The 17,968-nt window shown below is 38.1% G+C and overlaps 1 protein-coding gene across 5 annotated transcripts in view; it reads right to left on the bottom strand.

The window, feature by feature from the left end:
• Positions 1-17,968, bottom strand: part of CNTN5 (contactin 5) — a 709,446-nt gene that overhangs the window by 34,337 nt on the left and 657,141 nt on the right. For all 5 annotated transcript variants that reach the window (XM_071803584.1, XM_071803595.1, XM_065832157.2 and 2 more), the window contains 2 exons: positions 4,362-4,520; positions 3,791-3,940 (listed from right to left, as the gene is read on the bottom strand). In XM_071803584.1, the coding sequence (XP_071659685.1) occupies positions 3,791-3,940; positions 4,362-4,520 (309 nt within the window). The remainder of the gene's footprint in view (positions 1-3,790; positions 3,941-4,361; positions 4,521-17,968) is intronic.

Below are 17,968 nucleotides of genomic sequence, written 5' to 3'. Positions count from 1 at the left end.
GCTATCATTCAGCCTTGCGGATCTCAGCTCTCATCTGTGCCTGAGCCACAGGCACCTTCTCCACTAGAAGACTGATACCTCTGGAATTTTACCTGGTGAAGGGGCAGCCTGCCTGTTTTCACTCATGGTCGACATCTCAAATCACTGCAAATATCCACGTTACTGTGTCTGGGTCATGAGTACACAGGTTGATGCCATGTTCCTTCTGAAATATGATGCCCTTTCACATACACCTCTGTTAAGAATTCAGGTCTATGATATTACAACTGGAGCTCATGTTAATAGGGATTTTCCCTGGAAGCTTTCAGATGAAAAATTAATAATAGATTCTGAGAAACAGGTTGATAATTCACACAGTCACTGAAAACTGTCTCAGAGGACAGAGCTAAAGAGGTTCTGGATTTCAGGAATATCTGGAGATTAGGAAAAAGTGGCTGTTCGAATGAAGCAGATCACGAAGCCTCTGGCATTTCAGGAGTGTTCTAAAAATTGCAAGCAGCATACTATTTTGCAAAGAATTATATGTGCAATAGGGTTTTTTTGTTTGAATGATTCTTTGTTTAAAGCAGGGTCCATTGTGTTATTATTCTGACTTAGCACCTCTTTGAAGGTTCTAATGAACTGGGAAGTTACATCTTATTGTAACTCCTGTCGTCTCACTCCCTCGATAGACTAAAAAAAAAAAAAGAAACTGCATCTATCTTTTTCTATTAAAAATAAAAGAGAACAAAAAAAAAAACAAAAGAAAAAACAAACAAACAAAACCCCTCAAACAAAACAAAAAACCCAAATCAATCACAACTGAAAGAGAAACTCAACATTTTCCTTAAAGAAAGGTCTTTTGAAATTGAGGTGATAGCAACAGACTTCTGCTGTACCACGCCATGTTCAGCAGGCACACCAAATAAATTCAGCTTCAATTTCTCTGAAGACTGTTCAGTTGTTTTACTGGCACCTGTCTGGATTTCAATGTCATGCTACAAAACACTTCCTTCTAATGTGACATTTGTGCAGCTGTAACTCTTGATAGCAAAATGTATTCCTAACTGGGAATCTGAAAGTGCAAGTAAACATCTCATGTGGCCTTTTCCACCATTTGAATTAACATGTTATTGATTTATTGTTCAAGAAGATCTGCATTATTTTCAGCTACAGTGTTGTTTGTTAGGAGGACCATCGTACTGGAGCACAGATCATTGCTAGTTGAACCAAAGACTGTTCTTTCCAACGCCAGCAATAGTAGAATATTACCCAGAAGTGAATACAGGTCACTGGGTGAAAATACCTTGCAGACTGCAGGCTTTGTCTGTTCCATGTGTATTTTTTTTTTTACTGAACATTATTATTATTTATAAATTCATTTTTGCAGATGCAAAGTTGCAATGATTATCAAAAAGACTATTGAAAATGGATGTGCACAAAGAAGGCTTTCAGTAGAGTTGTATGAATATGTTTTAGTAAACACAGCCTTTGGTAAATAATGTGAAAGGAGAAGAAGGAATCTTAAAAACATGACACCTAGATGAAATCCAACATTTTCAAACTTCAGTTGCTTACAGCTTAAATATAACTGGTTGATTAAAATCCCAAACCATAATTTCAAAAACAGGGAACATATTAATAAATCTGAAAGAACATAATCCCAAGGCTGCAACTTATTAGAGGATAAACTTTTTCTAGGATGTTTGTGTCCTCTCCAATATGTACCACCTGAATAAATAGAGAAGTCATTCAAACATTTGGGCCCAGCACAGTTTTCACTACCAATGAAATATGGTATGAAATCAAGGAAAGAATAATGGTGGTGAAATAAGGTTTTTTGAAAGTAATTTGAGATGAAAATAGATAATTATTTTTATTTATTTTTCCTTTCCTCCTTTTCTTAATGGAACAAAGTATGTAGCATCTGAAGCAACTGCTATAAAGTTACTGAGTTTCATGCTGTGGGGAACTTGCAGAAAGTGATGGGGAGAGTTGGAAAGGAAGAATCCTTACACGTGCATGAATGGGAATCAAATCACCTCACTGCAGTTCTGTGATTGCACAGTGGAATTTAATATCAGCTAGCAACTACACAGTCATTTAAAGGAGAAAAAAGTATGTCGTCTTATAACTGAAGATTGGTTTGTTAGACTTCACCCGAAATAGTGCATCTGATTTTGGGTGCCACAATGACAAATATATTGATCGACTAGAAGAAGTTCAGAGGAGGCCACTGGGGTGGCGGGGCTGGGGCACTTGCCTTGTAAGGAGAGGCTGTGGGTGCTGGGCTTCTTCAGCCCAGAGTAGAGATGGCTTTAGGGGATTTAACAGCAGCCCCCAGTGCCTACGGGGAGGTCACTGAGGAGACAGACATGGGTTCTTCATAGTGGTGCAGGGTGGGAGGGCAAGAGTCAGTGGTCATAAGCTGAAATAGAGAGAGTTCTTGCTAGATATATTGAAAGAAAAATCACAATGATATTAGTCAACTGCGGGCACAGGTTGTCCAGAGTGGATGTGCAATCTCCCTTCTTGGAGATTTTGAAGACCCAACTGGACAAAGTCCTGAGCAACCTGTTCTAAAGTCAGTTTATTCACTTTTGAGCAGGAGGCTAGACTAGAGATTTCCTGAGATCCTCTCCAGCCCCAATTATTCAGCTGGTTTTGTGGTTCTGTCTAAGAAAATCAGCCTGAATGTTTATCTGTGGATGTTTATGGGTGGTGTATACATGGACCAGTGAACTATGGAGCTGAGGCACAAGATTAACGCATCTTAAAAGATTAGAATTTTATTTCAGAATGAGAGGGGCAGACACATTTTGGCATTGCCAGTTGTAATTCTTATAAACTCCTTTAATGAGAAGACAGAGTGCAACATGACTGCTTTATTCATTAGAATATTTACAACTACAAAATCAGTTATACTTTCAAATTCAAGTGGAATCTTTGAATTTGGCATTCTCCTGTATGATTAATAAACTACTTACAAGTCATTCAGCTGAAGAAACATAAAAACAAAACCAAAACTTTCTATGCCTCCTAAATAACAAAGAAGAATAAAGAATAACCTGAAAGAGTTCTGAGATGTAGACCCTATCTCATTCTCTTTCTGCCTCTTAAAACATGCTGCTCTAGCTGCCTGGGGATTTTTCTCAGATTTGCAATCCCTCTTTATCTCCCTGTATTCTGCTCAAGTTACTGTCAATGATTCCAAACTTTGTGAGATCACTGCAATTTTCAAGAGACCTGAAGAGGATATAAAGTGTTTCTCGTGGGCCCCCACAGTACTATCCCAGTCAGAAATACAATGAAAACTCTTTAAATGTGCTAACAGTTCATGGTAGAATGTCCATGATAAAGGAACACCTAGAGCAGAAATTAAGCAACTTCCCATGGCTTCTCTATCTTGCTGAAAATAAAAATATCTGTGCACCTTTGAGGAGAGAAGTTATGAAGAATAAAGGGGGAGAGGCTGCTTGGGAGGGGCTGTGTGAAGAAACTGAGAAGTCTACAACTGAAGAGCAGTGGAAGCCGATCAGAGGGCAGGCAGCAAAGGCTTAAGTGTAAGATGAAGAGTAAGGCAGCCCGGATGGAGTAAGACAGCAGGGAATGGGTTTATTTGAACTTTCTGTAAATTAAACAGTGTTTCTGTAATTAAAACAAACTGGCTCCCCGTTACAAAGAATATCACCCCAGAACAGTGATGACTGAATGCACAGATATGTACCAAGGATAACAGCTCTATTATTATGTCAAAATAGTTCTTGTTTCTGCAAAACATGGATAATTAACCTTTTTATCCTTTTCTTACCTGCTTCGTTGGTTCTGATCACTCGTGATGGTGCACTTGGGTCCCCAGTCCCAATTTTGTTGGTTGCGACAACTCTGAACTCATACTCCACCCAAGGGTTCAGTTCAACAGCCATAGCAGACTCCATGTCACCACTTATCACTTCTGGAACTGGAGACAGTAAAGAAATTTGTAAGTAATTCAGAAATCTGAAGCTCGCATGCAGTGTCTGAATGGCAAGTGGACTTTCTGATACAAAGGGGCCTTTGGAAATGACACTGATGATCTAGTATGTCAGAAATCATCACTAGATTTTTGTCACTGTGGTGCTCCTGAAAAGACACAGATTGAAGGATATAGGGGAGAGTTTTCTGCTTATTCATAGATGCATCATAACAGGTGTCTTTGTGTTGTCCTTTCAGAGCTGTTGCTAAGTAACATGAAAAGAATGAAAAAAGAAAAAAAAAAATCAGTGCTTTTTATTTATCATTGTTCTCTTAAGAGTATCTGTTCCTGCAATTGCCAGTGGTTATTTTTGTGATGAGCAGGAGTTTTGAACAGTCTAGTTGTGTTGTTTGAAAGTTTTTCTCACCTGTTTTTACGGTCTGCCAGCCAAGAGAAAATGGACTGCGTGCTTGCAGGTTGTAGAGGGAGATAGGGCTGTGATTGTCTGCCCCAGGACTCCAGGAGAGTGTTGCTGTGGTGTCTGTAATTTCCTCCACTATTACAACCCCTGGGGGACCAGGAGGACCTAGAAATAAAGTGAATAATCAAACAGACTACACCATTATGGCAGATGAGCAGCAATAACAGAGGAGATGCATTCTGTAGGGTCCCAGTGGAGTTCAATGTCTGTGGAATACAAGGGTTAATATGCACACTACTACATCACAGAGATACCTCATTTCCATGATTTTTGGTAGTAGATTGTGATTGTTTTTACTCTTTAAATGCTGCATGGATGGGTATCAATTAACTTGTCAGAGTGACAGCTGAAGAAATAGAAACAGAAACAGGTTAAAAAAATTATCTTCAATTGTTCTGAACCTAAAATTAAAGGAAAAAAGGAGCAACTTTAAGAAGCATTCAGGTTGGACCGAAAAATCGTAATTGCATCTTCTCTTTGTGTGAGACCTGTCGGCAGGAAAGACAAACAGTGATCAAAATGAAGTACAGGTGGATGTGCTTCTTGAAGAGCAATAATATTACTAATAACTGAATCAATAATACAGCATTCATCCTTTTTCTAAAATTCACTCGTTCAGAGAAACTGCCTGGATTACAATCCTGGTGGAAGGCCATTAACTTTTTGATTGAAAGTTGTTAAAAACAAACCAAAACTCAAACCTAAATACTTTGAATGCTGATAATTACTATGTTTCCATTAAGAATGAACAAAAAAATCACAACAGCTTCTCACTTGAGAAATGAAAGGATTGTTTATTTCACTCAGCTGCACCAAATGACAATATGCTAAGAACTGTTTCTATAGGCTATGTGACTGACCCAGTAAGTGAGGTCTCTGGTAGCAAACATGACTTTGCAAAGAAAAGTGTAGCTATAACATCCCACACACACCCCAATTTTCTTCTTTAACTCTTCCTGATGTTGATATTACTGGTGTTTGAAAATGTTCATTTGCACTTGCCAAACTAAATCAGAGGCAAGGTTATCCTGGTTCAGGATCCTCTTCCACAGTCGTTGTCACCAGATGTCTAGGGGAATCTCTGTCATGGATAAATCCAGAATAAACATCTCTCTTGTGGTTTCTTATACTTAAAACTTACATAAGTCCTGAAGGACAGGCCTTAATACTTCTGCAAAATATTAATATTATTTATCACTGTAATTACTTATGACAAATCTGGATTTAATGGACAACAAAGACCCTTCTGATGCTTTTCCATCCCCCTGTTGTTGAAGGCTGTTTTTTTGCCTCTGCTCCTACACGAGTGGAGGCTTATGAAATCAGAAATGCAGTGCTGGACACTTTCTCCCAAATGAAACTGCAGGAAGGGTGATGATGGAAACAACTTTATTAATAGAAAGTAATCGCTCCTCCACTTTTGTGGGAGCCCAAAGCTGTTTGTATGTATCGTGAGCTGTAGCGGAGCAGGTCCTTTGGACACCTCAGTTCCCGTGAGCTGCGGTGAGTCCTGCGGTCCCAACTGATAAACTGTCAGAGCTCCACACATGTGGATCAGGGTGGCAAACACTCCGGCTTGGTGTCTCCATTTGCAGTGGCAGTTGTAGCCAGGATTTCTGAGCTCAGCATTATTATTTTTTCAGTGCTATTTCGTGCAATCAAATCTTTTGCTGGCTAGAATCCTGAGTCCATGAGTAGAAACAAATTTATCTGAATACCAAAGGTTAAAAAAAAACATTAATGAAATTTTTGTAGTTGTCGGGATAGTTTTTGGGAATTTTATTTTTTTTGTCATTTTCAGCTGCAAACAACTTTATATTTCCTCTGATGTACTTTCAACAAAAGCATGTTTACGTGAACTACGACAACAGTATGGTCAGGGTTTTGTAATAGTTGGGCTATATAGATTCAGCATGAAAGAGATATTGAATCCTTTAAATGAGAAAGCAAATTACACTATTTACTTGCCCCTGTTTGCTTGGCAATGATCTACAATCAACTAATCAAATTGACACTAAAATGTTGGAAACATATGACACTTAGAAGTAATAGAAACAAAAAAAGATGAACATTTTCATTTCAGGGTTTTCAGTTCCAGGAATGGAAGGAAAACAACAAAGTTTAGTGTTATGGATGTATGTGGAAACATTGTCTCCACAATGCACTGTAATCCTCTTTGTAGTAGACAAAGTCTGGGCTGTGGGAAGAACAAGGTTTTCCACTTTGCGGGTGTCGATGAGCAGCTTCACTGCTGGGATTCTCTTCCCTTGTCCTGCTTGCTCAGCAGGCTTGACTTCGCTCTTGTCAGCACCCTTCATCAAGTCACAAACAGTGCTGGGAAAAGATGGTGCCACCTCATGGACAGCCTGTGACTCATGGCCTTTCCCATTTTCATCTGCAGTTGAAAAGTCTTGCTTTCCTTCCTGAGTGAAAACATGGAAGAAAGATGCATCCTCGGCACTCTCGCCTTCCTACTAAATGTTCGCTGTTCTTTGATGGGAAGCACCAGGTCAGGTCTACGCCTCAGAATAGCAAGTCCTGGGGCTAATTTAATAAAATAGGGTGATCTTCAGTCTTCATCATGTATTGTTTCAGGCTATCTGTTGATGTAGGAAAATACTAGTGAATATTTTATTTGTAGCCATGAGGGAAAGCTTAAAGGAAAGCTGGGATCTTGATACAGTCATATGCTTTTCCTGGGTTGCAGCCCTAGGCCTGGAATTATATCATGGTCCCAAGCACAAAAAAAATTAAAGGGAAATATTTTAGTACTTTTCTTCTGCAATGATATTTCTCCCATGCACACTGAATATTGTTAGTTTCTAGCCACTGTATTAGAGGCAACAGAAAAAGCTTCTTGCTTGTATAAAAATATGTAAAATATATTTACACAGATGCCTTCTGCTAAATTCTCAATATATTTTGTTGTCAGAGTTCTCTCATGTTTTCTAAACCTTTTAAATGCATTCCTAGTCATGACAATGTGTCATTATGCTTTCTGAGATGTGTGCTCTTACACAGTCTGCAGGCTGACTGCTAAAAAGCATTTCCATTTCCAACAGCAGGCATTCTTGAAAGCGGATTAATAAAGGACAAAAGCCTCAGTGATGACAAATGTATGACAGTTAGCCAGGACCTGACTGCTATGCAGATGCCACTCATTTTTGTAGAAATCCCATTAAATTTTATGCTTGGATGTAATCATTCATGGTGACAGACGGATGGCTAATGCAGAGAAGTTTTTCTCCCAAGGGCTGTGTTATTGTTCAGGATCTCTAAAACAATTTTTTAGTTGAGAATAGCCAATTGAGGCAAAAATGCACAGTCTGCTCAAATGCTTCTCTGGAAACTACATAGAAAATGACTGGTCGTAAACGCATTAAAGTGCAGTTGACCTTCGTAGAGAAGACATTTGGACCTGCAATAAGCTCTTACGCTGCTCTGGGAACACTGGAAACCCAGTGTCAAGGTTATTAGTCAGTTATGTTCTTTCAGAGGAATTCCATAGATTAATGCTTCATTTCAGGACATTTGTGAATGAATTTTGGGAAACTTGGTTTATGTGCTTTTTTTTATTGTTGGAATGATCATCCTGGCAGGCCATTTAGATTGCTTGCCATGGTACAATATCAATGTGAGAGTTCTTGAGAGACTATTACCAGTAATAACCATATTGAGGCAGTGCCCTTTCCAGCGAATCCCAGAATGTGTGCTGATTTACTTCACTGTGGCATGACCAGGATAATTCCTACGTTTACCAAACAATTAGGAAGCCTGGTATGCCTGCTATGTAGCAGTTCACAAACATGGATTTCTTGACGTTAAGATTTTATTTTCTGAATGACAAGGTACACTGTCTTTTCATCAAGAAGATGAAACATTAAGAGGGAAAGAAAGAGGCAGTAACTACAGAATGATGGAAAAGGAGATGGAGAAAACAGGAGCTTGACTGTTTCTTGTAGCACAAATTGCTTTTGCTGATGGTAGATGAAGTGTTTGCACATGGTGTGGAACAAGAGGATGGAGATAAAGTTTGATGTATAGCAAATGCAATAGACACCATGGCTCTAATGGGTACATCCATATCCCCATTCCCTCCATGTGTGGTGCACCCAAGTGGTTTCTGTAAGGTAGCAACATAAGGGCTCTGGAGAGATGGAGAGGTTGTACCTTAACAAACCGCAGAACAGACAAAGAAGTTAGGCTCAGGGTTGGAAGAAAGAGAAGACATTGGTGTTTCAGCCTGAATAGTCTTGACTCACTCCAGAGATGAGGGCAGAAATCCCTGGTGTCCTGCCTGAGAAGACACATTTTGTACTCCTTTGCCCTGATGACTTCTCTGCCTTGTATCAGCCTAAAAATAGCGGACTTAGGCAAGAACACCTTGAGAGCTGCTGAGTTTTGTGAGCTCAGCTGCCAGACTGCAGCCCAGAGCCTCTGAGCTGAACCTTTGTGTTGTGGCAGTTGTGGCTTGACAACAAATGTATGGACAGTGCAGGGAAGCTGAACTGAAATTTCACCTTAGGAGGAAGAGTACCAGTAGCCTATGAATTGCATTGTGAATGACATAAGTATGAGGTCCCAAATAGCAGAAGAAACTGAATTTTGGACATGACTCTTTCATTGGGATGTCCTACTGACTACTTTTATCACTGTAGGGCATCACTTTCCAGCTGTCTCAGTTCTGGTCCACGCTGCCTCCTTCTCTCTCTGCAGTCACAGTGTGGGCACCAGCACTCCCAGAACTGCATGGATGTCTTTCAGTCACTGAGTTTGTGAACACCACAGCATCTGATTTGTATTTTTGTACTTTTTTTCTAGGCACTTTTTTGACTGAAGTAGGATTGACTGAAGTAGGATTTAAGTTGACATTTGTAAAAAGGATTCTTAGACAGAACAGAAGGTCTTTTTTAGACTAACTCCTAAAAAAACCCACAAAATCCTTTTAAACAAATGGATCTCCCTTTCATACTATTGAAGATATTATAACAAAGGTCCTGTTACAAGATCAGATTGCTGGAAGTTTTTCAGTCTGGAATCCCTGGGTTAAAGGGCTGGTGCTCCATCTGCAGCAATATACTATCTTCCAACATTGTAAATGTTTCAGCTACACTGATTTATTGAAAAGGGCCAAAGCACTGATCTGAACTCCAGCACCAAACCTATGTGCCGTTATGATGTCAGCCAGGCCCTATTGTAATTTCAACCCTGTGCAATTATGACCTTCCCAGCTGGTGCCCAGGCACAATTAATGGATGACTATGGGCTGCGGCAGATCTCAATAGGCAGTCTGTTGTGCTCAGCCTGTTTTGAGGCGGGAGGGAACAGGGAATGTAGCTCTGTGGACAGGAATTCTGCTACACCCGTTGGCCTCAGGGAGCAGTTTACTCTTATGGATGTATTCTGTGAGTCCAATTAGTGGGGTCTGTGCTTAGGGCATCTTCCTGGCCTTTGCTACAGCTCAAATGTAATGTCAAAGATCAGCAAGAATTTGTTGACCTTGTTTACGTTCCATTTAATAATGTTGTGTCTGATGGCCTTTAAACCCAAGTGCTTGTCTTTAAGTTTTATTGGCAATATCACAACTGAAAGGAGCAGTGTGGTCAACCTAACCAGCAGTTCCTGCGTTATATTTGCTCCAGGTCAGTGGAGTTCAGAGGAAACATTGCCTCTCTGAAAATAAATCATGAGAGTGAATTTCTTGCTTAGATTGGTAGTTTTGCCAGTCTACAAGATGAATAGCTTTAAACTCTTTAAACTCTTTTTTTTTTTTTTTTAATTTTTAGACCACAAAGTGCGTACTCTTAAACCACAGTTTGTAGCCACAAAGGCTTTCATCCTTTCATGCTACAGGACTGCTCTCTGCTCCATTTCAAGATCTTACAGCTTGCAGGTAGCTGTTTGATCTTAAAGCTCATTTTATTTAGAGTATGCACAGTGCATTTGATTATCTTTCTGTGCACAGTCTTACAAGATGCTATACTTTGTAGAAGAAAGCTGATTTTCCTTATTTTTAAGGAATGTTACTGCTATTAATATCGTACTAATATTTGTATAGTTTAAAGCATTCTAATTGGTTTTGTATAAAGTAATAAATTTCTAAGCATGTACAATATTGACACAGAGAATTAAGAAGACTGGACATTATTTTTTTCTTCATCTAGAAAAACTCAATGTCTATTGACATCCATAACAACAGAAAATGCATTTTGAACAGTAAGAGTGAAAAGGATAATAAAACCAAACATCAGTGAACAAACTATTACGAAAGTACACAGAAAATATCTGGCATCTAAAGCTACTAAAATTCTTAAGCATAGACCAATGAGATAGTACTGGAACAAAGTTACTGTATTAATGCTTAGAGACCACAGGTCTACTTGTAACAGAACTGAGAGTAATAACTTTCTTATATTTGAGTTTCTCCTAAAACATTTTAATAACATATATGCATTACATATAAACATTATATTAAATATTAAAATTACTAGATGTGCTGAAACAATATTTTATGTGAGCATTGATTAATACAAGAAAACACAGAGAAATAATTTATTTGCATTCTATTTATTTGAACGCTTTTTTTTACAGAAGATGTTACTTTTTGTTAGTTGGCATGTCAAATTAAAAAATTGAGCAAACTTGCGTGTCTACTGCATTACTGTAGTTTCCTTGCAAAGAGCTAATTGTCTTTTTCTTTGCTGTCATCTCCCAGACTTAGTTACCTTGTAGTGTCCACCTTTGATACAGGTTACAGTTTGCACTATTTACATTGCAGAAAGTTGAATAATGAGTAACTCATTTTGGCAGTAGTACCCTTTACTCCTTTGTAAAACCATAGATCAGGCTGCACTGTATCTAGAACAAGTACGTGGAACAATCTTAAAAAAAGTTTGGTAATTTGGAGATGAACTGGTTGCTTCATAGACTGTTCAAGGCAGTGTATAATGCAGTATCCAGCATCTGTCTGAGAAGTTTGCAATCAATGCTACTTACTCTCTTGGGTATAACATGTTGCAAACCAGCCTTGCAAGAGTAATTTACAAATAGGACTTCAGTGATTGAATTTGTTTGACAACCTAAAGTTACTGAACCCAGTGATTTATTATGATAAAAAACTTTTATGTATTAAATAAATATTAAAATACTGGAGACTTCAGTAGATACTAGAATTTTCACAGATACAAAAATATCCTTTAACATCACAGCCTTGTTATTCCTAATTCAGCCATGATGATCCTAAAAAGAAATGTCATGCAAGAAACAGATAATAAGGAAAAATAGCCTATATTGGTGTTTGTGGTGTCACTATTATTGCTAACAATATAGAGCTTTATATAGGAATAATCACTCACTGAATTCTAAATGTTTGAAGCACTGTCCCTATCCACATCAGATAATAGTATCATGGTAAATTTTGCAGTGATCCTCTGCAAGAAACCCCCTGCTGCACCAGGTGTACCACGCACCTTGGTGAAACCAAAGGGGATCTCTACTCTTAACAGACTATAGGGATCCTCATGCTGGTCTTTGTGAAAGCATGTTAGATCCCTGTGTGACGTTCCCAACTCCCAATATTTTTTTTTGCTGAGCTGTACAGATGCTTTTCTAAACCAATCCTCCAAAACTGCAGAAAAAACAGCAAGGAATATACAATATCTGGTTTTGCTAGGAGACTTTTTACTCAAGCTTTTCTTTATTACAGCCCATGGCAAAGCAATGCTTCAAATGAGTTTGTTAGAAACTATGTCTTTCAAGAGCAAAGGGATACCTTTTTGCCTAAAGTGAATGCAAGAAATAGCCTTCTCTGTGCTATGAGTTCTTCTGGTGTTCTTCAAAACCTCCCTATGAGTAACAGATTTTGTACTTATGAATTCATAAACACAAAGCGAAAAACACTGTTGACCTATTTTCATGTAGTTGATTGGATCAACCTAAAGTGATAAAGATTCTCCTTTTCATGGTGCCAACCTTTTTTATGGCAGAAGTATTTGGTGTTTAAAGTGTCTCTACAGTGAAACATGGTGGAAGCACAGAATTAGGAAGATATCCTTTGCAGTGAAAATATGAATGCACAGATTGCTTCAATTTTCTACATCATAATGGAGAAATAAGAATATAATAAGCCCTTTTTGGAAGACAGAATTAAAAAAGCAGATTAATTTACCAAAGAGGCATTGTCTTGAGGAAACCTGACACATTGCTGGCTGCAAGATCACCTGAGACATCTGTGAGATGCAAGTCTCCTGGCTGGTACTGGAGTGTTTAGTAACCATGTTTGTGATCATATCATTAGTGTCAGAACATGATGTGCATATTTATCCTGTAGTAGAGCCTTCTGCTTTGGTTATCACTTCTTCGTAAAAAAGCAGTGTAGAGACAGCTTGGCTTCTGGTGTGCCAATGATAGATCGAAAACCAGCCAAGCTGAAACATTCTGCTATTCTGCTTCACTGCTACTTAATATTCATTGGAAGTTGAAGATCTGGGTGGATAAATAAAGGGTGGTAGCCAGATAAAGCACACGACATGGGAAAACTCTTCTTGGACTGATGTCAATAACGGGATCAACATTCGTAAAAATCATAAATCACTTCTGCTTCTTAAATGGCTGATGACTTCATGTGCTGGGGCAAACATTTTTGACTGTGTAGCAAATATCTATATTCTCTTGTAAACATCCTTGTTTGCATGGCAAACAGCTATTCTGCACATATTTGCCTTGGGTGAGCAAACAACACAAGACATAAATGAAATGAAATTGGGAAATGACATGGGTGTCAGGAATGTATGTCTGTAGCTGTGATTTTTGTTGTATTCATTCACTCCACTAAAACTATTTCTTTGACCATCAGACATACATAATTCCTGTTGTGGGATTCCTCTGAAATAGCTCATTTGTGCGGGCCTGGTGCCAGCATAGTTATCACCCTATGTGAAAAGCTGTTTTCTCTTCTGGATGTCCTTGAGCTGTATCAGCCTGTCCTATGTGCCTTCTTCTGCTGCTACGGGCTCTGATGACTCTCTTCCAGAAAACCTTGCAGTGACATTTAAGGCTTTACCACTATCTGCCTCATTGCCATGCTGGAGGGCAAATCCGATGCAGAGGGTGCATGCCTGTTATTTAGCTTTTCTCTTTTCCAATGCACACTTAAGCATACTTGTTTAAACTGTTGACAGTCCCTGAGGACTATATTCATTCTTTTGGGCTGTAGTCAGCTCTATGAAAGAAGCAAATATTTGGGTTGTTGGGGGTACCCTAAATTGTGTCCTACACAGTCGGGATCTCACTTGTTTGTCTTCTGACTCCTGTGCTCCTAGCTACTCTGCCTCATAAAAGGGGTTGAACACATCTTGATCCCAATTAATCTACTGCCTGTAGGTTTAGCACTCTCTTGAGGAGAGACAAGTGAGATTCTGAGGCTGGGTCTGAGACACATCCTACCTCATTGCAGTTTCTGCAGCATTGCAGTTACTGAACTAAGCTATAGGTGTTTTGCAATGCCTCTTCTGCCTTAAATCAACCCTGACCATTGAGCTGAAGCCTCTCTCTCATCCTCTCCATGCTCAGAGAGTAAAGGATCTCTCTGGGGACTTCCACAGAGTCAAGGTGTGTACCTAGAGGGGTCTGTGGATCTCAGAGGGATGAAAAGATGATCACTTATTTTTTCAGATACCTAATAATAAGAACAATTCATGATGGTGAATTACAGAGAATTTTGTAGAACTGTATTTTGAAGAGGAAATGCTTATGCAAGTCAGGTAGTAGCCTACCTGAATATAAACAGATGATGTCGGTTATGTCAGGACAAAAGCCCTCTGAAGGTCACTGTTGACTAGCATGAGACTTCTGAAATATCTCTTTCATAACCCATGCCAAGATTAAAATGCAAGACACTTAACCTGCAAAGTTAATGTACTGCCTGACAGGTCCAGCTGCCTGCAGAACATCTCTTCCTAGTGAAACCTGTGTTCTTCAGACCATTAGAAAAATGAAACAGAAAGGGGAAAATAAATAACTTGGTCTGGAAAAACAGCATTTTTGGAGCAGAGAAATTACGGGGGATGAGTAAAAAATTGTTTCTTACTTTAATATACATAATTCAATCACATTTTCAAAGCAATTAGAAAAGTATTTATGTTTTGGTTTGAGTAGTCGGTGCTGAAAGGACTTGAATTTTGTTTTTTATGCAAACATTATCTAGAATATCTTTTCATATATAGATTTGAAGAGTTCCTGAAAGAGATTCATGATATAAAAATCATTATAGAAGTAACATTAAACATGTATTTCATTGCAACTTACCTAAAATTCAGAGCTGTGAAGTAGTGAATTTGAAAGTGGTTTGAAAAAATCCATAAACCATTGTAGAAAGCTGCAGAATAGAAACTTGCAGTTGTTTAATTTCTACTATTATCCACACACACATGTACGCACATATGGTGTAAATTCAGAAATCTTCTTGCACCATTAATTACTCCATTGTGTAATTAGACTCAAAAGAATCAAGATTTACTTGACTAATTCTCTGTTCTTCAGATAGACTGTCACTGGTCACATTTTTTGGAATTTAACTTCTACTGTATAACGCAGGGCAAAGAAGAATAAGGGCAAAAATGATGACACAATTAGATCTCTGGGCTATATTCCAACTATCAAGTATGGTTTCACAAAGGGTAGGTATGGTTTAAGGATACTCCATACCTTCTCCATAATAAATGATACTGAGACATTGCAATTGGCTGAAACTGTAGTGGCGAATGTCTGACGATCAATGTGTTAGTTACGAGTAATAGGAGTCTACAGTAGAGTTTGTTTCTCTTCCCTCCATCTGAAGAGGCTGCAGCAAGGTATGGCTGTCTTTCAAGCCCCTTGTAATGAAGTTGTAGAAAACTGTCCCGTGACTTAAAAATAATGCACCAGGTGAGTGCATAATTCAGTATAAATTTAGGCAGTTTGCTGATAGCAATAATTCTGATATGCATGAATACCTAAAAGAGGAAAAACTAGATTAATTTATTAGGTGTGTCCAATTTATTTCCTGTGGAAATACGGTAAGCAGAACTTTTTTGAAAAAATTGCAACGATATATTAAAAATACAAGATGAACTTCTTTACAATATAACTAATGATTGAAATGCTGTTGTATGCTGGTATGATATCAGCATTCAAGACTGGCATTTTCTGCAGAGGTAAAAGGAGAGAGTAAGGTCAGAACAAGGATGTGCTGGAACTTTGCTCAAGTCTTTCTTCTAAGAATTCATAACAAAGCTTCTGCTATCTCAGTTTGGCCATAGGCTGTAACATTTAAAACACAAAGGTGTTTTGTACTATGAATAAAATGAAATTATTTTACCTAAAAACTATGCTGGAAATAAAGAATAATATAGCTTTGGATTTCAGAATTTACTGCATAGTGACAATGAGTTTTCTTCATAGATGATGACTTCCTCTGTTGGGTGGAATTCTTCAGAGATTACTGAAATATCTATTGCAACATCTGTTATTGCTGGTCTCTTCTCCTAAGCAATGTGTGATATCTCCAGAAGCTAAACCTCAGGAAGTTTGAAAGGTGCTGCAATTTGGGATCATCAGACAGTGTCAAATTGCAGACCACTGAGTGTATTCTAGAAACTGAGATAGGTGGAGAAAAAAGAATTAGAGATACTGAAATGAAAACAAAATGCCTGTAATGGTATAAGGAGAGATAGATTAGATTCACCTAAATACTTTATAGTTTTGAAATGCTGAAGTCTGAGAGTAATAACTAGCAACTTTGTACTGAGTGTGCTTTAAACATTTTCTGCAATACAAAACTAAATCATCCTGCATTTTTGGTGAAAGCAATACTGACACTGTAGGATCTTATTGCCCTAATTTGCATAAATTTTACAGATTATCTTAAAGGAAATTAACTACTTCAGCAAACCATCCATATCCTATAAATTAATGAAAACTGAATTTTCCATAAGGACAAAAGCAGCTACACAGTATAAAACATTTTGTGAAAGTGATCATATAATTCAATCATAGAAAAAAGTAAAGAACATTGTAAGCAAAGTATATTTGAATTTAAAATCCATTATAAAGCAGTCATAGTTTTCACTTCATCAGCAAGGTGGCATGGTAATGAGACACCCACATACGTACATTCTGATACTGCTTATAATGCCCTTTATTTTACTCTCAAATCTCTTCCTCAGAGAAGCATTTATTTTCTTTGTAAGATTCAATAAACTCATTTACATAACTGTTATTCTTCAAAAAAATAATTTGGTAGCAAGTCTACAGTGTCCTAAATAGTAGTAAGCCAAGGGATTTTTGTCACTTAATAAGTCAATTAAATTAAATTTGAGATCACCTTGCCTATCTATAGAGCCTTCAGTTCTTGTTTGAGAGCGGTAAATATAATGCATAAGGTCTTGTGTAACGCAAAAGGATGACTCAGATTTCATATGGCCCCTAAAATGGAATTGTATGTCTGTGTTGAGGCAACTGAATACTCCCATTCCAGTAGTGCCACAACTCATAGAAATCTGATGGTCCTCAAGTGATTTTATGGAAATGTTTAACAGCTACTTTCATCAAAATGTGAAGGGCTCTGCAGTCAATCAGAAACAATCTTTAAGCATGTATTTGTCCTAAAAGTGATGGATATGAACATATACAATCTAAAGAAGTGTTGCAATGTGTCAGAACAAATATGTTTGAAAGATTATAATCTCTACATAGGTTTGATTTTTTTTTTTTAATCTGAAGTTTTGCAAATGTTAATAAAATATCTGCCTTGACTTATTCTTTCAAAAATGTATAATCCACAGTAAAGCTACATAGTTGTTCTACCTAACAGGGATCCATCTATCTTGACAGAGCAGGACCCACCAGCTGTAATGCCAGTTAGTGGACTGTAAATCCGCAAGTCCCATCAGGCACTGAACACACGTGCGCACACAAACAAGTAGCACAGAATTCAGAGATACTCTGCTTCACGGAATGCATGGATGGTGCTAACATCCTGCTTCACTGTAAGCTGCTTGGTGTCCTAGATATTATGTGGGATTCTGCAGGACAACGACTCTGTGTTCCTGTGCATAATCAGGAACGTTAAATGACAGGTAAAGCAACTCAACAGATTACAGGACTGGGTCTAAAGAAAGATGTAGCCAAAATTTGGTGGTGACAACTCCATGTGTGAAAAAAACCCCAAACCCCTGTCATATTAGGGAGCTTTTGGTTCGTTGTTCTTAGCTAGCATTTTACAAAACTCTGCAGGGTCCCTCCTCTTAGGAAGCGAACGAATATTCCTAAACCATTAAACCTGAGGGAATAGCTTGACCATAGCATGAAATGTAAAGTATCATATAAAGAGCACAGAACCCATCATACTTACCTTACAGAGGCCTCTGAATGCTAATTGTCTACATTTTAACTAATCTAGTATACCTTTTGCGATATTACCTCTCTTAAGACTGTCCATTAGCCAACTGTCTTTTTTTTTTTTTTTCTCATTGCCATGTCTGCAGGAGAGTTTATGGTGAAACTTCTTTTAGCAA

Source organism: Patagioenas fasciata, chromosome 1 (assembly GCF_037038585.1).
Source record: "Patagioenas fasciata isolate bPatFas1 chromosome 1, bPatFas1.hap1, whole genome shotgun sequence".
NCBI lineage: Eukaryota > Metazoa > Chordata > Aves > Columbiformes > Columbidae > Patagioenas > Patagioenas fasciata.
Note: the sequence above shows the minus strand (reverse complement) of the source record. Positions and strands in the feature narration are given on the sequence as shown.